Source organism: Tyto alba, unplaced genomic scaffold (genome assembly GCF_018691265.1).
Source record: "Tyto alba isolate M040663 unplaced genomic scaffold, T.alba_DEE_v4.0 Super-Scaffold_14, whole genome shotgun sequence".
NCBI classification, from domain to species: domain Eukaryota; kingdom Metazoa; phylum Chordata; class Aves; order Strigiformes; family Tytonidae; genus Tyto; species Tyto alba.
In genome coordinates this window covers 22,523,878-22,541,803 of record NW_024881276.1, presented here as the reverse complement: position 1 = coordinate 22,541,803, position 17,926 = coordinate 22,523,878, and the positions used below count along the sequence as shown (strand labels likewise).

General features: G+C 44.9%; 1 protein-coding gene across 8 annotated transcripts in view; it reads right to left on the bottom strand.

Moving 5' to 3' along the window:
* Positions 1 to 9,620: 9,620 nt before the first annotated feature.
* The window catches only part of NYX (nyctalopin), a 29,683-nt gene continuing 21,377 nt past the window's right edge, over positions 9,621 to 17,926 (bottom strand). For 2 of the 8 annotated variants that reach the window (XM_042788938.1, XM_042788939.1), the window contains exons 2-5: positions 17,222 to 17,477; positions 16,025 to 16,091; positions 15,546 to 15,895; positions 9,621 to 12,158 (exon numbers count right to left, since the gene is read on the bottom strand). In XM_042788938.1, coding sequence (XP_042644872.1) covers positions 10,759 to 12,158; positions 15,546 to 15,567 — 1,422 coding nt within the window. In that variant the 5' untranslated portion in view covers positions 15,568 to 15,895; positions 16,025 to 16,091; positions 17,222 to 17,477 and the 3' untranslated portion in view covers positions 9,621 to 10,758. Of the gene's footprint in view, positions 12,159 to 15,545; positions 15,896 to 16,024; positions 16,927 to 17,221; positions 17,529 to 17,926 lie in introns of those variants that run through there. The other 6 variants (XM_009974879.3, XM_042788941.1, XM_032994513.2 and 3 more) reach the window with 6 other exon arrangements.

The following is a 17,926-nucleotide window of genomic DNA, read 5'->3' as shown; positions in this document are numbered from 1 at the left end:
ATGCCACTCGTCACTGCTCTCCACTTGGACATCGAGCTGTTGACCACAACTCTGAGTGCAACCATTCAGCCAATTCCTTATCCACCAAGTGGTCCATCCATTAAATCCGTGTCTCTCCAGTTTAGAGACAAGGAGGTCGTGCGGGACAGTGTCATAAAGCTTTGCACAAGTCTGAGTAGATTTAATAACTCTGGGGCTTAAAGATGATGGTGAGGCTGAACAGTCCCTAGCCACTGAGGAACATTTTCTCCATGTAAATTAACTTGGAGTTTCATCAGAGGTTTTACCCCATCACAGTAACCAAATCCAGGTTTCAGTAGGTGCTGTAGATACTGGCGTGGCTTCCACTGTCTGCCCAAAAGACAGGCAGGTTTCCACCATGAGATTTAAGAACTTAAATCAGAGGCATTAAACACTAACTAGTCCTTTTAATAATAAGCTGTGCAGGCAGCATCCTGTCTAGGATCTTACATTGACCAAAGACTGAGAGAAGAGCAATTCCCAGGGCTGGCAGAAGGGAGGATGGTTTTCCTGGTTCAAGGTAGATGCCTACCAGGAGGGCTTCACTGTGCCAGGGAAACTGCTCATAGAGCTTAAAATTTGGGACCTCACAGTTTGTGGGATGTAGGTAACTTTATAGCTGCTGTTTGTAGCAATTTGTGTTTTACTTCCATTTTGAGTGTTTGGAGCACTGTTTTTTAAACTGTCTTTTCTTCTCCAGTGTGACTCCAGTTGCAATGCTCCTTCTTCTGCAGGCCCTGCATCTGCCTCCTGGCTGGTTTGTCACTCTTTTCTGACTGCTTCTGACAGTTTGTCCCATTTTAGTGATTTAATGAAAAAAATTTCCCTCTCAAAAAGGTCAGTTCCATATATATGATATCCTTGAAGGCAATGTGGTGTGTTTTATTAGTTGATATTGTCATAAATGCCAAACTGTTAAAACTTTACATTTAAATCTTGAGTTTAAATCCAAAATTTTAAATATTTAACTCTTGTTTTTAAAACTTGGGAAACTCTTACTGGCCTGTAGCATAAAAGCATGTGAAGTCACATACAAATTATGGTTTTATTGCTATAAGACTTTACAAATTTAACATAATCTGACATTATTTTAGAAACATTATATCTAGCCCAGAGTATTTGCTGTGTTGGTGGCTACTAGCCCATTCCAATAGCATTTATTTTTTTAAAGGTCAACTAGGAAGTCTATATCTCATTTTCTAAGCATCACTTTCAACTTCAAATTGCTCAAGCTGTAGCATCACATAACACAATTTTCTATTACAGTTTTTGTCATGAAAATAGATTTTATATTCCATTTATGGGTTTAAAATAATTCATAGTTTATATTTAATTTTATAATAAAATGTTATTAGAATTATACTGTTACAATATTATATCACCGGATCTGGTATCTTGCTTTCCTGAATTTAGTCAGGGACCAATAAGCAGAAGACAAGTGAGGGAAAGGAGTAAATCTTTTAGAAAGAGAAGCTAAGGTGCCTGGGTGAATTGAGATTGAAGTAAATGATCAAAACACCCACTTGCACTAAAGAAAATGAGAGAAGATTAGAATGAAGATGGAGAGCCTGGAAATCCACAAAGGTAGGTTTAATTAAAAAAAAACACATATATGCAGATCATTATCCTGTGAACTGGTTGTGTAAGGCAAAATTCATTTCTGTGCCAGCAGCCAGCACAAGGTCTGTGCATCAGGCATTGCATATAAAGCTTCAGCAGGCGTAGGGAGAGCCTGGATTAAGGCTACCCATCTGTACAAGAAGGAATTTGCGGGCCAGCAGGGAAGTCTGGAAACAAAATTTCAGCCAGAGCTCCTGATTGCTGCCGATCTTTTACTGAATTTCTCCTGAGATGGGATTTTTAACCTCTTATGAGAGCAACACATAGCACACTGGGAAGTTGTCCCTACTCTTCTGACACCTTCTTTCCCACACAAAGGGCACTCTTACAACAGTCCGGTTTCTTTGTACAGAGCTGCAAAGTTAGTTTATTTGTTTGAATTCTGACACCATTTCAGCTGCTGCATTGATGGGTAAGTCAACTTGTTCATAGTAGACATTTCATGTCGCTACCTGACTAAAAACAGTTGGTGGTCTGTTATACTTGTTTACTTTCTCAGGGAGGATTGAGCAATATTAGGCAATTAAATTAGATTTAGGTACATCAGTAGGATTAGATTGGCAAATATTGCAGTCCTGATGGACAAGGAGTTGACATGGGCCCTTGGGAGTGGGATCACCTTCTGTGCTCTGCTAGCCTTGGGTCAGATGTGTCCTGGGCTGGATTTTGGGTGTCACAACATCCACAGTTGTGAGTCAGTTATGATGGTTGTCAGCAGCCACTGGCAGACCCACCACAGACAAGGTCTGAGACAAGAACAGGGAAACCCAGCTCTACTCTTAAAAGCGACAGCTAGGGGGAAGAAACTAGAAAAGCCTCATGAATCAAAGTGAACCTCCACATCCCCAGGGGGTCCTCAGGTGAAGGCCATTGTGCCCTGTGGCACAGAACAGAGATGTCTCACCCATCTCTAGAATTTGTGATCATTTGTGTCCCACACTGCCCATGACCTGTGCGGTGTTGGTTAACTGGCTTGCCCGTAGATGATTTCAAAGGAGTCAAAGGGAGCTTCATAGCTCCCACAAGACTTACCACTTTCTAAGTTTCTCCATCTAAACAAGATTTACCACCATCCAGGTCTCCCCTTCTAAACAAAGCCAGTCTTTTCAGTCCTGAATAATGAGAAATCTTAGCATCTCATTTACTTCTGTCACCAAACTTTATTTCTGCTATGTCTTTTCTGAGGTGGCAAGACATAAGATAGGCATATTCTAGATCAGGCTGTACTACTAAAAGGCATAATAATACTAGTCTATTGCATTATCATTTGCTATTTTTCCAGCCCCAGTCTTTGTTACTTACAGCATTTTGTTTGTTTTATGTCAATTGATCTACCAGCCCTTCACAGCAACTCTCAGGTCTTTCTTTCCCCAAGAGCCCAGCCATGACAGTGAGCAGTTCAGGTTGTGTCTTTCAATATGTACTACCTTACATATGTCAACATCTATTTTATCTATCACATTGCTGCAGATGACCTGGCTTTCAACTAATTCGGAATTCATGAAAACATACTTTACACTTTATTGGCCTAAAAAATTCTGCATCTGCAAATTTCAGGGCTTCTTTTTGCCTATTAAAATAATCAATCTGTTTCAGCACAGATATTTACAACAAGCTTTGTCTGATTGCAAGTTTATCATTTATTTCTATACTTTGCCTTTTGACTCTTTGCCAGTCTCATTCATCAAGAAAGTGCCTGTCCACATAGTGTCTGATATAAATCTTATTGTCACAGCACATTGAGACATAATCATTCAGCATGGTGAGGAATTGCTACTGCCAACTCCAACCCAATTTATATGCACACAGCTAGTTGTCCTTTGTTACTATTTATCATGTTTGTCCATTTGCCTGCTCCTGGCACTGTGCACACAGCTTTGTTTTCATCATCAAAAGCCCAGAAGTAAAACCCCACTGGGCTAAGTGTATTTTTACACCTACCTGCATGACACAGTTTGTTGTGAGTCCAGCAGATCCTCCACTCACCAAGCACTTGGTGTCTCTTTGCTTGCAGCAAGGAAACCTTGCTTGTCCCCTTGTCTGACCTCGCAAAGCCCGAGCCTCCTCAGATCTCTCCTCCCTACTCCCCAGTACCCCTGTGCTCGTGAGCCAGCCCTTGTTTTAAGCAAAATAGAAATAAAAAAATAAAACCCTTATTCAAAAATGAATGCCCGCAGTCCATGTCCTCTCCACTACAGGCAGGTCCTACAGAGTACCCAGCACAATCCCATCTCGCCCACCCAGAGCCGGAGCAAACACCTGCCAGGCCCAGGCCTTGCTGCCTGTGCTCTGATGCTCTGCCAGCCGCCCGGGGCAGGCGGGAGGGCTGTTGGCATCCCGGAGGGTTGCGAGGAGCCGAGGTCCCGGGGGAGGCACGGCAGCTCCGCAGGCAGGGCGCAGGAGCCGGCCCGCAGAGCGGTGGGGAGGGCAGCCCTGCCCGCTGCGCCTGCCAGCCCGGCAGCTTGCTTCTTCCGCGGCTCAGCCCTCCCCAGGGGTTAGCAGCCCACCACAGAGCTCAGAGATGGGATTCTCAGAGATGTGAGGTTTGTGTCCACATGGCTGCTGAAACCCATGCTATGCTATGGATCTGTACTCCCCGTGGATCTATGCTATCCATCCCCGTTGCTACTGACGGCAACAGCCCCTTCCCCGTGTTCTCATTCCCCAAGAGCCAGCTAAGGAAACCAGTTTTGTCCAAAACTGACCCAGGTACAGCGGTTCCCAATCCAGCTGTCACGCAGCTGTGCAAAAGCTAGTGCTAGCCCAGGAGAGAAGGAGAACAGGACCACGACCTGAGGCCTCCACCTCATTTAGGCTGCGGTGCAGGTCAGGGCTGTGGTGGATTGAAGCTCCCTGAAGATCCCACACAACCACAGCTCCATGTGCTTGTGCAGTGAGCTTCTCCTCTCTTATTAGACCAAGGTGCAGTTTGACTCTGTTCCAGCTGAAGGCAGATAACTCCCAGCAGTCATTGTCACAGTACGCAGTCAAATCTGAGCAGTTATTAGATGTTTACTTGTTACTCATCGTTTTAATTAAAGCACATAAGTAACCAACTCAGAGGCTGCTCATGTATTGTTTCAGGGGAGATGGGGGAGGAGGTAGACAAGCTGCAATGATGTCACCTTCAAAAAAACCTGTTTGCACTAAGTTATGACAAGAATTAATCACAAAAGTCCTAGAGTAAGAACATTTTCACAGTATGTCTTAAACTATAGTGTAGGGCCTATTTTGATGAAGTGTTTCTTAAATTCAACTGTTAATTAATTTGGGTCCTGAAAAAAAGAGGACACCTCTCCCTGTACTTTCGCACCAGATCCATGCCAGCACAACTAAATCATACAGTGCAAACCAGCAATCGAGCTTGATCTTTCCAATTTAGCTTGACCTTCTTTCAGATATAGCAATTACACTTTCTTCTTATGGTCCCCAGTTTAACCTACTTATGCCCATCTTGACTCATAAAATTTAAGGGGAAAAAGTTGGGCTCTTAACCATCAAAAAAGAGGGAGGAGGCAACTGTTGCTTTTAACTGGGACATTTCAGTGAACAAGTGTCAAGCACAGCCAGCCCTGCTGCAGCAGCACGATGAGGGCACAGGCAAGTTTTGTCTTGGAACAAGAACAAGCAGTCGCAAACGGGGAAAAGAGGGTGGGGTAAAGAGGGAGGGGGCAGAAGGACAGCTTAAGCTTGTCTTATTGCAAACATCCTATAGCTACATCAAGAAGCTCCTGTTACAGGTCAAAACCCCCATCTTAGATGCTGAACAAGCATGAAGTGCAATTAGCTGTTAATCCAAAAAAGCAAATAAATAGGTTATGCATGTAAAGTGAACAATGGGACCAGTGAGTATAGTAAAGATAATGAAGTTGTAGGTCTCTTTAAAATGTCTTGGGATTCTTCATCGGGAATCTAAGATTTACGCTGCACCAGTTAAGAATTAACTCTATATCAGTCCTTAAGAGAGAGATGAAGAGGGAAGTACAATAAAAAAAAAAACAAAGGATGTGGTGAAGGTCAAAGGTGAGAAAAACTGCAGAAGTAATGAACTTTTCACATTCAAGGCTAAAACTAACCACAGATTACAAGATCAAACTGGTTCAAGTAACCACAGGGTCAACAGAAGCAGCCATTGGGCAACATCTACTCTGTCCAGAAATATCTATTTATTTGCCATATTTGTATTCATATTTATATTTGTTTAAAAGACCAGCTTTGCTCCAAGACAAAGAGACCTTTTACTGCTGATCTTGTGCATGTTTAGGTTTTGACCTATAGGTGCTTCTTCATCAGGTCCAACAGCTGGCCACTTGGTAGTGTCCCTTGACACAGTTGCTTCTTAGACCTCATGCATTTTCAGTATTAAGATTATTTTGTTATGCTTAAAAAATTAACTACATGTTTTTCTTTGCAGTAATAATTGTGATGCTTCTTATTTTTATTATTTATTTTTATGGTCTTTATTCCATAGTTAACGTTTTCCATAAAGCTCTTTTAAAACTGATTTGGAGGTCACTGCAACAGATTCTTCAAACTCCATGGGTCTCTGTCAGATTCGGTTTGGGGGAAAGGAAGGACCAATATTATTAGCGTTTGTGCAACAAACCCATACCTTGACTCTATAAAAGCAGGCATTTAGAAGGGTATGCTTCATATACCTAGAAAGTATTTTTTCCTTATCCATCTAGCCCATCTTCTGAAGCTCACACTGGGGCAGCAGTGATCATTACAGGCTATTGTCTAGCCAGGCTTCAGATATTCCAAAGGAGGAAGAGCAGTTTTCTGGAATAAACTTTAACTCAGTTGATTTGGTTTCTCTTGAATACTTGACCACAAAAATTATCAGGGGAAAACTCAACAAATCAAGATTTACATTTTTTAAGAGATAGCATCCAGATGTTGTAAAGACAAGATTTAGCTAAAATATATAATGACCCACTTTAAAATTGGCAATGAAGTTCCCGAGACTCAGCTGGACAGCATCTGCTGCCTTTGTAACAAAAGTTATCTTTATTTATAGTGATTCCTCTTGCCTTGGACTTCATATTACTTTCCAAAGCAGAAAAGCAACAAAAGAATCTACAAGATAAACAAAATAGCAAATAGCTACACTTCACAGGAGGTTACTGGCAGTAGCTGTAAATTTAAAGCAAAAAAAAAAAAGGAGCATAAGAGTGTTTATGCCAAACATGACCCCTAAAAACGCAACATGGGTGCAAAATTCTAAGACCAGAAGATGATATCCAAAACAAGATAATTTATTTTTTCCTATTTACTTTGAGCACTTCTCCCTTCTAATTTAATACCAACTGTTTTAAAGCATAAAAAACAGTCGCACCAGTGAAGCACTGTGTTAACAGGTACCATACATTAGAACAAATTGCCTTCCCGCAGGACCTCATATGCTTTGGTCTGGGAACACTGGCTTGCTGAATAAACTTCAGTCAGAAGGTGTATCGTAACACCAGGCAACTCATGACCATCCCTCCCCACTGCTGTAAGTAAATTCCCAGCCACTCACATTGAGGACAGGACTGGAGAGCACCCGCATCACCCTCCCAGACGGGGATTTGCCAAAAATGTTTGTAGTCAGTCCAAACACACACTGGTTTGGCAGAAGTTTTCAGCCATTTTCTCTGCTTTCTAGGTTACAGGCAGTCAATGCCATCAAAACCAACGTATCAGTCAAAAAAAAAAATCATAATTCTTTGAAGGTTTCCTTACTGGTATGTCTGACCTGGGACAGGGATGCACAGTCTGTGCAGGGCAATGACTTTGTAGCTTTGGGACCCTGCTGAAAGGGTGTCGGGGTGAGAGCTAGAACAACGTCCTCCCAGACACATGGAATTATGTCACTTCAACTGAAAGACATCCACACGAGTATCAATGAAATGCTCACCCCATCGCTGTCAGGCCATTAGGGGTTTGCCCTCACCAGTGCATGGAGAGCAAACCAGCGTATAGAGACTGGCATCTCAGCTGGGCTTGTGTCATGGTTTGAGCCTGGTCAGCAGCTAAACGCCACGCAGTTGCTCACCCACCCCCACACATTTGGGAACGGGGAGGGAATCAGAGGGGCAAAGGGAGACTCGCGGGTTGAGATAAAAACAGTTTAATAACAGTGACAGAATGATACACTGACAGCAGTATCAACAGGTAATGTACCATACAGCTGCTCACCACCCGCCGACCAACACCCACCTGCTCCCAGCCAGTGATCCCAAACACAAAGGCCCCACAGCCACACCCCCAGAAGTGAGAGCCCCTCCTGGCCCACTCCTGCCTTTATATAGTGAGCGCAATGTCACATGACATGGACTATTGGCCAATCGGGGCCCAGCCCTCCAGCTGTGCTCCCCCCGCCCCCGCACACAGGTGAGGGCACTGGGACCTGGGGAGCCCCTGGGGTCTCAGGGGGCTGCAGCTCCTCCCGCTGCCAGACCGACGGGAACTCTAGGCCAGCCCCAACCAGGACAGCTTGTATTTGTATTTGCTTGCATTTGACCACAGGAGAAATTTAAATCACTGATGCCCAAGGTCACTGATCCCGCTGTCACACAGTAAAGTATGACATACAGTTCCCTTGTCTGTCACCTGACAGTGCAAGCTCTGCTACAACCTACATTTTAAGATGCTTCACATTCAGAGCTGACATTCTTGCAGACAAAACAGAAGCATCTTTGAAGCACTAATTAACTTAAAAGCCATATTCAGTAACTGCAGAGTAAGACAATCTTCAGCTTTAATGTATTTCAGCACAGAAAATGAAAATGTGAGTTATAAAAACAATTCACTCATGAGGCATCCGTACTTACAGGAAGTGAAATACAACCAGTTGTGCCCAATGTCCCACCATCTGTGTCAAGCCTAGTGATAAACCTTCCCTGACAGGATGAAATACTGCTCCTGTAAAGGCATCCTTAACATAATACGCCTCTACAGCATTGGACTGGACTAGGTTTGAAAAACAGCCTTTTATAATGCACAGATGAATTTAGCACTTAAGAAGATTAATGGATTCATAAATAGCCTGAAAATCCAAACTTATTGAATTTAGTTCACAGAACAGGTCAAATAGGCATTTATCAAACCATCTGGCATCTTTTTTCCCTGGGGAAAAAAACTGGTCGAGCTACAGATTGCTGAGGAGCCATCACACCAGGGAGGGTTCAGTTTTCCCTGTACTCAGCTTTCCTCTAGAAATCACTGGTGCAAATTAGACAGCAGCAGATCTTTTTGGACAGAGTGCCGCAGACCAAGGCGGGCTGCCCCAAGGCTTGTGTCATGAGGATGCTGGAGGTGCCACCTTTTTGCTGGCAAAATGTGAAGGCAAAAAAAGGGGCTTCCCTGTCTCACGTGGCAGCTGCTCCAGGAGTCCAGGGCTGTGGGACGGTCCCTGGGGTTGTTCACAGACACAATGGGGTGCCAGAGGGCATTAACTCTTGCTCCAGGCTGGCCTGGCCCCACCGGTGTGAACAGACCCGACCCAAGGCACCTTTGCTGAAGCACTGAGCCCTTTCTGAAAAAGTTTATTTATCTCCCCAGTTTTCCCAGACAATCACACATGTAAGAGGGAACAGGAGCTGCTAAGAAAAAGTCTTCATGTGTTAAATTTGTACATTGCCCACCATTTTTCAGTCGTTCAATGCCTGAAGCCCATCTTCAGGTGGCCTGTCCTTTGCATACATTTTTGGGTCCTCACCTATGTGTGATGGGGGGAAGGGGCAGAGGCAAGAACAGTTGCCCTCAGTCACTTTTAGCCAATGTGTTGTCCATACTGAACCACTACCTTAGCAAAGCATGAGCCAGGGAAGCTCACCTTCTGCTGCTGCTGCTTCAGCACCTGTGGGGACCGAGCTGGGGCAGGAGTGGTGGTCACAATCATATGGAATTGCTCAAGAAAAGGCAGGGGTTGGGAAAAAAAAAAAAAAAAATGTTTAGGAAAATGTTTGAAAGGGTTTTTTTAATTCATTTCCATGTTTATTCCTATTTCACAACATTTTAGCAGTAATAAAGGATTGTATATGTTATATCATTTCATATGAACATGTATACCATAATATGATAAGCCATGTATGATGAATGAATATAGCTAAAATATCACAGAAGTGTATTTTTATATAGTCACTTACTTTTTAAAGCGTTGCTACTTAACACAAATGTAAGCACAGTCATGTTCTAAGTAAAAGTGTCTATTCTTTATGCTGCAATAGATAGCTTGCTGTTTGCTCTAGACCATAAAAAGGACGTTCATGTGTACCCGTTTGAGTAGCCTACAAAAAAAGCAGCAGAGTAATTCAAGGATCTCAAAAAAAAAAATATGCTTTTTGAACAGCTAATTTATAAGAGCATAATATCAAATTATTTTATTAATGTACTCTGATAGAGAAAACATGATAATTCTTTCTGGTCACAGTAGCAGCTTTCACTGAAGATTTCAAAGATAAAACATGTAAGATGCCATAAAAAAGAAAATGATGGCATAGTTTATTAGTACAGCATAATATGACATGTTATGTAGTACACATTAATGGTGAAAATACAAAATATTTAGTAAAGCCTGGTTGCATTTGTCATCACGACGTTCTGTCCCTGCTGTCATGCCACGAAATAACCTACAAATATAAACAATATATTCTTTGAAACAAAATATCAATTAAAAAATAAAACCACATTCAGTTGGGTTGCTGCCTTGTCTTGCACTCATAAAGTCAATGGTTGGGTCAACATGAGTTGTCCCAATGAAATAAATAGCACCGCACTGCCATCCTTACAGATCCCTCATCTCTCCATTCCCAGCAGAGGACATCACAATTCTCTAAGCAAAACTCAACCCTACTGCCATTCTTTCAATGTTCATCTTCTACACAGCTCTGTGAGTGTCCAGGAGGCTCTGAGACCCCCCTGAGCAGGTTTCTCAACCAGACTGGGACCCAGCCTTGAACCAGATCTTACCAGATCCCAGGGAAATCTGGAGACAGATCCAACCAACCCAACTTGGGAGAGTTTGGAGCCAGATATATCTGCTAGGCCCACAATACAAACTCTTCCCTAATGACTAGGTAGGTACAGGGACTAAACGCTTAAGCAGGACCCATGCACCAGGCAGTCCTTGGACTATTTGCGCTGCAAAATAATCACTGTTAAAAGTGCTGGGACATAAAAAGAGAAGGAGGCAGCCTCAACACTGTCCTCTCCTACCCCAGAAGAAACACCATGCATCAGTCCATCCAGCTGCGTGGCGTTACCGTAGACTTCGGTGGTGTTTGCCACCTCTTCAGGAAGGCCCATCTGGAGCAAGAGTTTGGAGATAAGGCTGTTGAACTTGCTCTCTGTGGTAGACCAAGGCTCTTCACTTGGGGTCAGGCCTTCAGATGTGATGTTGAGCTCCACCGGGTCAAGACAGTAACCTTCTGGCGATCTCTCATAGAACACATCCATCAGGTCAATCCCGGCTACTGAGGAGGGGGAGGCACAGGGAATATCCCTGACGAGCCTGTAATTCTCCATCCACTCCTTCAGCCACTCGATGCGGCAGTCACAGTCCCAGGGGTTGCGGAAGAGGTACAGCCGCCCAAGGAAGTACACTGGCTGGAAGACGGAAAAGGGCAGCGTCGTCAGGTTGTTGCTGTTCAAGTGTAATGCAACCAGGCTGGTGAGGTTTTCAAAAGCCCCTTCCTCAATGTGGCTTATCCTGTTGCGGTCCAGGTAGAGGACCTCCAGCTCCCCCAGGTCCCTGAACCAGGTGCTGGAAACGTTCCTGAGGAAATTCCCCCCCAAGTTGAGCATCTTCAGGCACCGCAGTCCATCAAAAGAGTTTTCTGGAAGCTCACTGATCAAATTGTCATTCAGATACAGGTACTCCATCTTCTGGCAGCCCTGGAAAGCTCGCTCATGAATGACATTTATCCTGTTGTCCTGCAGATTCAGGTATTTCAGCTTGGTCAGGCCCTGCAGGGAGTTATAGGCTACCGCTTCGATCCTGTTTCTCTCCAGGTAAACGTGGGTCAGGTTCTCCATGCCCCTGATGGCACCTGGGATCCTCCGGAAGTTGTTCTGGAAGCAGAAGAGCTCCTGCAGAGCAGGCAGCTCGATGAAGATCCTGTCCGGGATGTTGAAAAGATTGCAGTCCGCCAGGTCCAGCTTCACCAGGCGTCTGAGGGCAGTGAAAGTTCGTGTGTGGAGATAGCGAATGTACTCGTTGTGGGCCATCTTCAGTTCGGTCAAGCTGGGCAGTCCCTTGAAAGCCCCCGGGGTGATGAAGGAGATATTGTTGTGGTTGAGCGACAGGGATCTGAGGGAAGGCAAGGTCCCAAAGGCCCTCTCGGAGAGGAACTTGATACTGTTTTTGTCCAGGTTGATATACGAGGCTTCGCAGGGGAACTCGCTAGGGATCTGCCCCAGACCGGCATGATTGCAGAGGACGGAGCAGCTCCGCTCCTGGGTACACACACAGTGTGCAGGGCAGGACCGCACACAGGCCCATACCGCATGCACATGGGGGACCCAAAGGATCACTGTCAGAGAGGAACACGCCGTCCCCATGGAGGAGTGGGAGGAGAGAATCAGGATTCATCATTAGCAAATATAACAGTCATGACAGGAAAAAGAAAATATGCCATCATTTCCTCCCTTCTAGCCAGGCTAATTGCTATCCACTACATATACGCCAGTGCTGACCAAGGAGCTCTCATGAAAGATTCCTTAAAAATCTTCTGCCGGTGTTTTTAAACACTCTGAGGAGGGTGTGTGTGTGTGTATATATATATGTATATATATACACACACACACATATATATATATGTATGTATATGATGTCATCTAGAACTTCACCTCTGATTAATTTCTCTCCCCAAGAAGGGGACTCACCTAGACTTAAGTATTTCTCAGTGTCTCTGTGATTGGTCTCTCTGCAAGCTGATGGGGACATGGTTTGACCAGAAGCAGGCAGAGATGCTTTGAAGGCCAGCAGCTGTGGATGGGTTGCAGTATTTCTGGGTGGGGAAGAGGGGAGGGCAGTGTATGCTGGTCTGGCAGTGGGCAGGGAAGATAAGTTAGTTGCCTGGGGCATGTCAAATTCATGCTTTTTGATTTGTTTTCTTTGTTTCTTTTCTTTGTTCATTCAACATAACATCTCTCCACCAGAGCCATAAGCTGGTGCAGCACTGCAAGGGGAACTATCAGCTCCTAAGGATGCAATACAGCATTTAGAAACACATTGCCACCGTGTACTGGTAGAACAGCATGAGGCAAAACTAATTAACTGCTTTCTTCATGATCTCATCATAGATGAGATACTCTGCGCCTTCGGCACAGTTTTTACTGTTTTGCCAGTTCTCAAGACAGTCACCACGGTGACTTATGCTTGATGGGAGCAGCCACTTTGTCCTTTTATCAGCCTGACATGGGAGGTGTGCAGCTATTGTGGTTTCTTTCACATTAGTCCCACACAGGTGCATGTACAAGGAAGAGAAGGAGAAGGCTTTTAAAGAGAAATCAGAGAACAAATAGAACAGGAGGCATCAGCCTCCATGGACAGGCATTTTTGTGGGGAAAAAACATCCAGTCAACCAGATGTCTGTGAAATAAACTCATTAGAGAGGAAGAACTGAAGGCAGAGCTCATTTTGTAACTGGTCTTAAAGGCACATCCTACCTGCTTGCTCAACAAAAACAGAAGCCACACCATGTAGTCGCTAGCAGGAAACTGTGGTATTGCTACTGACTCCTTTTAATGATGAAGTTTATTGGCTTCAATGTAAGTACAATCTGTTTATATTTTTTTTTCAACAAGACATCAGATACCGTCTTTACCAACAGCCACATTTATTACAGCATTGCAGGGAATCATGTCCCAGCTGCTGCGTGCCTGGTAGCCCCAAAGGCTGAGACAAGGAACAGGCTTTCCTCCGTGCTCCAGCTGACTGTCTGGAGAGGAAAGCTCCGAGCAGCTAAGCTGCCTCGCCCTGCCAGTTTGCAGCACAGCAATTGCCTGCTACAGCTGTATTCCCAATGGACATTTTGATTAAGACAGATTCATGAGGTGATATGCCAGGAAGCATCAGCTTCAGCAAGTGTCAAGCTTTTAGTTTTGCAGCCCCTAAGGCTGCAGACCAAACTATAGTTCGAACTGCAATTGCTCTGCCCTTTCTCCATCTTTTTAAAAGGCAGCATGCACAGTACTGTATTTAGGAGTTTACACTGCCCATGGCTTCTTCAAGCAGGAGACTTGCAAAACCAGTCGCTGGGCAGGTCCCCATTGATAGGACATCAACCCAGGACCTTCCCAGCCTGTTTCTGTTCAAACCAACCTGGTCACTGCATGTAGAAGAGGGATTTAGATATGTGGAGGGAGCATCACAGAAGGACTTTGGCTGTGGCCTCTTTATCAAAATTCAGGTCCCATCAAGCCTGGCCACATTATTGTGACTGGAGAATTAGCAAAACAGCATCACTTCAAGGATAAATGATATTGAAGGACTCCGAGAGGAGGGAAAAGATTTTTAGACGGATTGTCGTTTGTTTGTATGCTCTTCTTTTTCCTGAGCCCTTATCTACCAGCCATAGCTACAGGGAAGTCCCCTTCAGTCAGGGCCCTGGGTAGACGATAGGTGAAGAGCCCAAGGACAAAAGGGGGGGCAATGGGCTGGCCTCAGATCGCTCTTTCTCCATGCAGGCTGCCCAGGGGTTCGCCTCGTTTGCCACCCTTTGCACCAGTGCCCGCTGTTGCTTGCCAACAGGGGCATATGTTGTTTTTGTTATACAGTTACATAAACTGAGGGCCAGACAGATTAAGGATTTGCCTGTTCCCAAATGTCTGACTGCAGGTGGCTGTCTGGAAAGGGTGGATGAAAGTGTTGCTGCTGGAACGAGAGGCTTGCGTGGGCTCAGGGTGACATCCAGAGGGGCATATGTGCATAGGCTGGCCTATGTGTGAGACAGACCCAAGCAAGTTCAGTGTTTACCAACAGCTACCCCAAGCTCAGTCACATCTCTGGCCTCCAGACCAGACCTCCCCCAGCGGCTGTGTACACTCTGTGCAGTGTAGGAATGAATATGCAGATAACCAAATGCCATCCTTCTCCTCCCTGCTTGTTCTCTAATCACTTGATAAAGGAAATGTCTGTACCCAAGCCATATCTAGCCTGTTCTCCTTATACACATGGGGTTTTGACCCAAATCTGGGTCTTTTGCTAGTGGCATTTTGCAGCACACTCCTAAGATCTCTGTTTACAAGAGTGTATCTCTGCATTTTGCAGTATATGGAAAACAAACACTTGCAGACCATCCAGCTAGAACATGATTCCCTGGCAATAGGAGACCAGAGGAGCCCCTCAGCACCGCAGTCTTTGTGGCAATTCTCCCTCATTCTCTTGCAAAGGTAGTCAGAAAAAATCCTCCATCTGAAGCCCATCGAACCCTCAGGAGAGCTGCTGCTCAGAGCACAGGAGATCAGATCTCTGCTGTTGGCCAGATCTCCTCTGACCAACATAGCATGAAACATTCCCACCTCTCCTTCCTTACTTCTTCCTCTTCCCCAGAAAGGACGATCTTTGCTTTTTACACCGTGACAGCAGGTGGAAGATGCCTCCAACTCATTAACACAGAGGGGGCTCAAATGACATGTGTGTTTAAGAGAAAGGGTGAAATACAGCAATAAATTCAAAAATATTTGTGAGATTAAGGAATAAAAATATTCCACCCAGGGATGATGTCTTTTGCTCTTTTAAATACTATGGTAATTCAATATCTGAAAGGAAGAGTGAGAGACCAAAAAAAAAAAATGTTTGCGGTTTTCAGAAGGGTAAAGAGACAATGATTGCAATAACTGAGTATTTAACCTGCACCTTTCTGAACGATCTGTCTAATACACTACTGGGTAATGCAGAATAAGAGTATACTCACCATTTAAAATGATGGCAAACATTACCTTGATTATTCACTAGTGGCATTTCAGGTCTGGCAAGTGAACTTGAGGATTCTAAAAGCACACAGGAAGACCAGAGACAAGTTTCATCCTCTGTTATTTCCCTGCATCATTTTCCCACAATAAGGTCTATGTTTAGAAAAGAAGAACAAGGAAAAAGCTCCTCTCTCACACGCTTTCAAACTGAAGAAATCCCCGGCACCTTCCTGGTGAGTATCTTTCTTCCACCACTGACCTTCTCAGGGAATCCTGCAGCTTTGTGCTAGACCTTTTCACGAGCTCATCTGCATTCTTCCTCCCAGCCGTGCCAAGGGCAGGTTCCTATCATCTAAGGTGGGAAAAGATCACCAACAGTAAGAGCCTGGCCATCTGCCCAAGAAATAGGTGCTGGTACAGAGGAGTGTAACCAGTTAAAACTAAAATTCGCAACAGAAATCATCTTAGATACATTGCTTACCTAGATGGGAAGTGGCTGTGTCCTCCCTCCTGCTCATGATGCTGCCATTAGCCATACGAGTCAGTCTCTGAAAAGTTGGCATTTTTTTCTCGCAAGCTATCATTTAATGGCAGGAAAATCCCCTGTATCAGAGGAGGATTAGTGGAGATGGAAAAAATGTGTCTGTCCTCTAAAGCTCCCAATGCAAAACAAGGATTGCAGACAAACCAAACTGGCGCTTTCTCCCCTCTGCCAACCTACTCTCCCCCCGCCACTTACAAAAAAAAAAAAAAATACAGTCCAGAACTGGACTGCTGCCATTCAAATAGAATTGCTGAAAGTCATTACTCCATTCCCCATTGTATAATGGCAGCAAAGGTGGGAACGGAGGGTGTCACCTAAATGGCATCATATTCAGGGGCAAGCACAGGCTTATGGTTTCCCTCCGTTGAGCTCTCCAGACAGACACAGCTTGGCACTCTCTTCTCTCATCACACTTTCCCAGGCCCAGCGTGGCTCACACATTGCTAACAGGGTGCCGGTGTGCTTTGCTTTGCTGGGAGTTGCTCCTGAAGGACAAGGAGATGCCAACAACACTGAGAGTAGGGTCAGCAAACACAAGAGCTTGGATGGTGTATACGGCCTTGATAATAATGAACTCTGCCCTGCCTATCAGTGTGTTTTGCTTGTGATACTGCAGCTGGTACATGGAAATTACAAGGACAGGTTCTGAATGTGGCGATGTTTTAGTATTCACGACGTGGATTGGTTTTTAAAGCCCTTCCTGACAGAATGATGGTTTCTTGGGAGAGTGGGGTCTGAATAAGTAAGTTATCTCAGCCTCCCATGCCTTAGGTAATTGCATTCACTGTATCAGAGGGAAAAATAGCTCTACTCTTTATTTCTAAGTGAATTATTCTGCTTTTTTTTTTTTTTTTTCTCTTTTCAGGAAATGTAATACCTGACGAATTTGAACTTGATACAGCAGGAAAGATTCAGCTGGGAACCACACTGCTGCTGCTTGGCTCTTCTGGCAAATGAAAGCACCTAGCTAGACCGGGTTTATTTTGTTTTGGCTTTCCCTCAGTCTTAAGGCATCTGGCTGGAACCTCAGGAAATTTGTGCCTGTCTAAACAGCATGTAAGCAGGCTGGTACTGGGGGGCAGGCTGGAGGGAAGGGGAGTGACCCATATAGCACTAACTTTATCTGAAAGATACCTTTTCCCACCACCTTGTTGTACCAACCCTGCAGCTTTGCACTTCTGCACTTTGCACCATGATGCTTTGCACAGGAGGAAGGAGATTTGCAAAACCACACACAGTGGCATTGCAGCCTCCACCACGGAGCTGAAGCTGCTGGAGACCTTGTGGGCATCAAACTGACACCAGCTGGGTGCTCGCTAGCACTGGGGCAACTGGTGTTTTCCTCTGAAGGTCTCAGTCCTCATGGGAATACCAGGACACCACAACCTGTCTGATCGCAAAAAGCAAATCACTGGCCTTTCAGCCATGAAGAAAATTGGTGGGGAGGAGGGCAGGAGCACTATTCCCAGCTCCTTTTCCCCAAGCATTTACCAGAGCCCTAAAGTTGGTACCAGAAATCTTGTCTCTCCCCAGGTGCACACATGTTGTAGACAAGAGGTGGAGGCAGTGGGCAAGGAGTGTATGTGGGACTTGGGGACAATTTGGCATGTGATCAGTCAGCAGCTCCCCAGCAACTAGACCCGCTGCTTGGTTTGCACAGCAGTACTAAATCTGCTCATTAGAAATGAGGAGGGGCTGAGCTGCACCAAGGAACCAGGTTTCTGCTGAGACTCTGGGGCTCTCCTGTACCTCTCTGCTCTTCTTCCACATGCACAGTAAGAGGACAGGACATGAAGGACCACTGAGCCCCAGAAAGTGCTTTTGTGAGCTGCAGAGCCA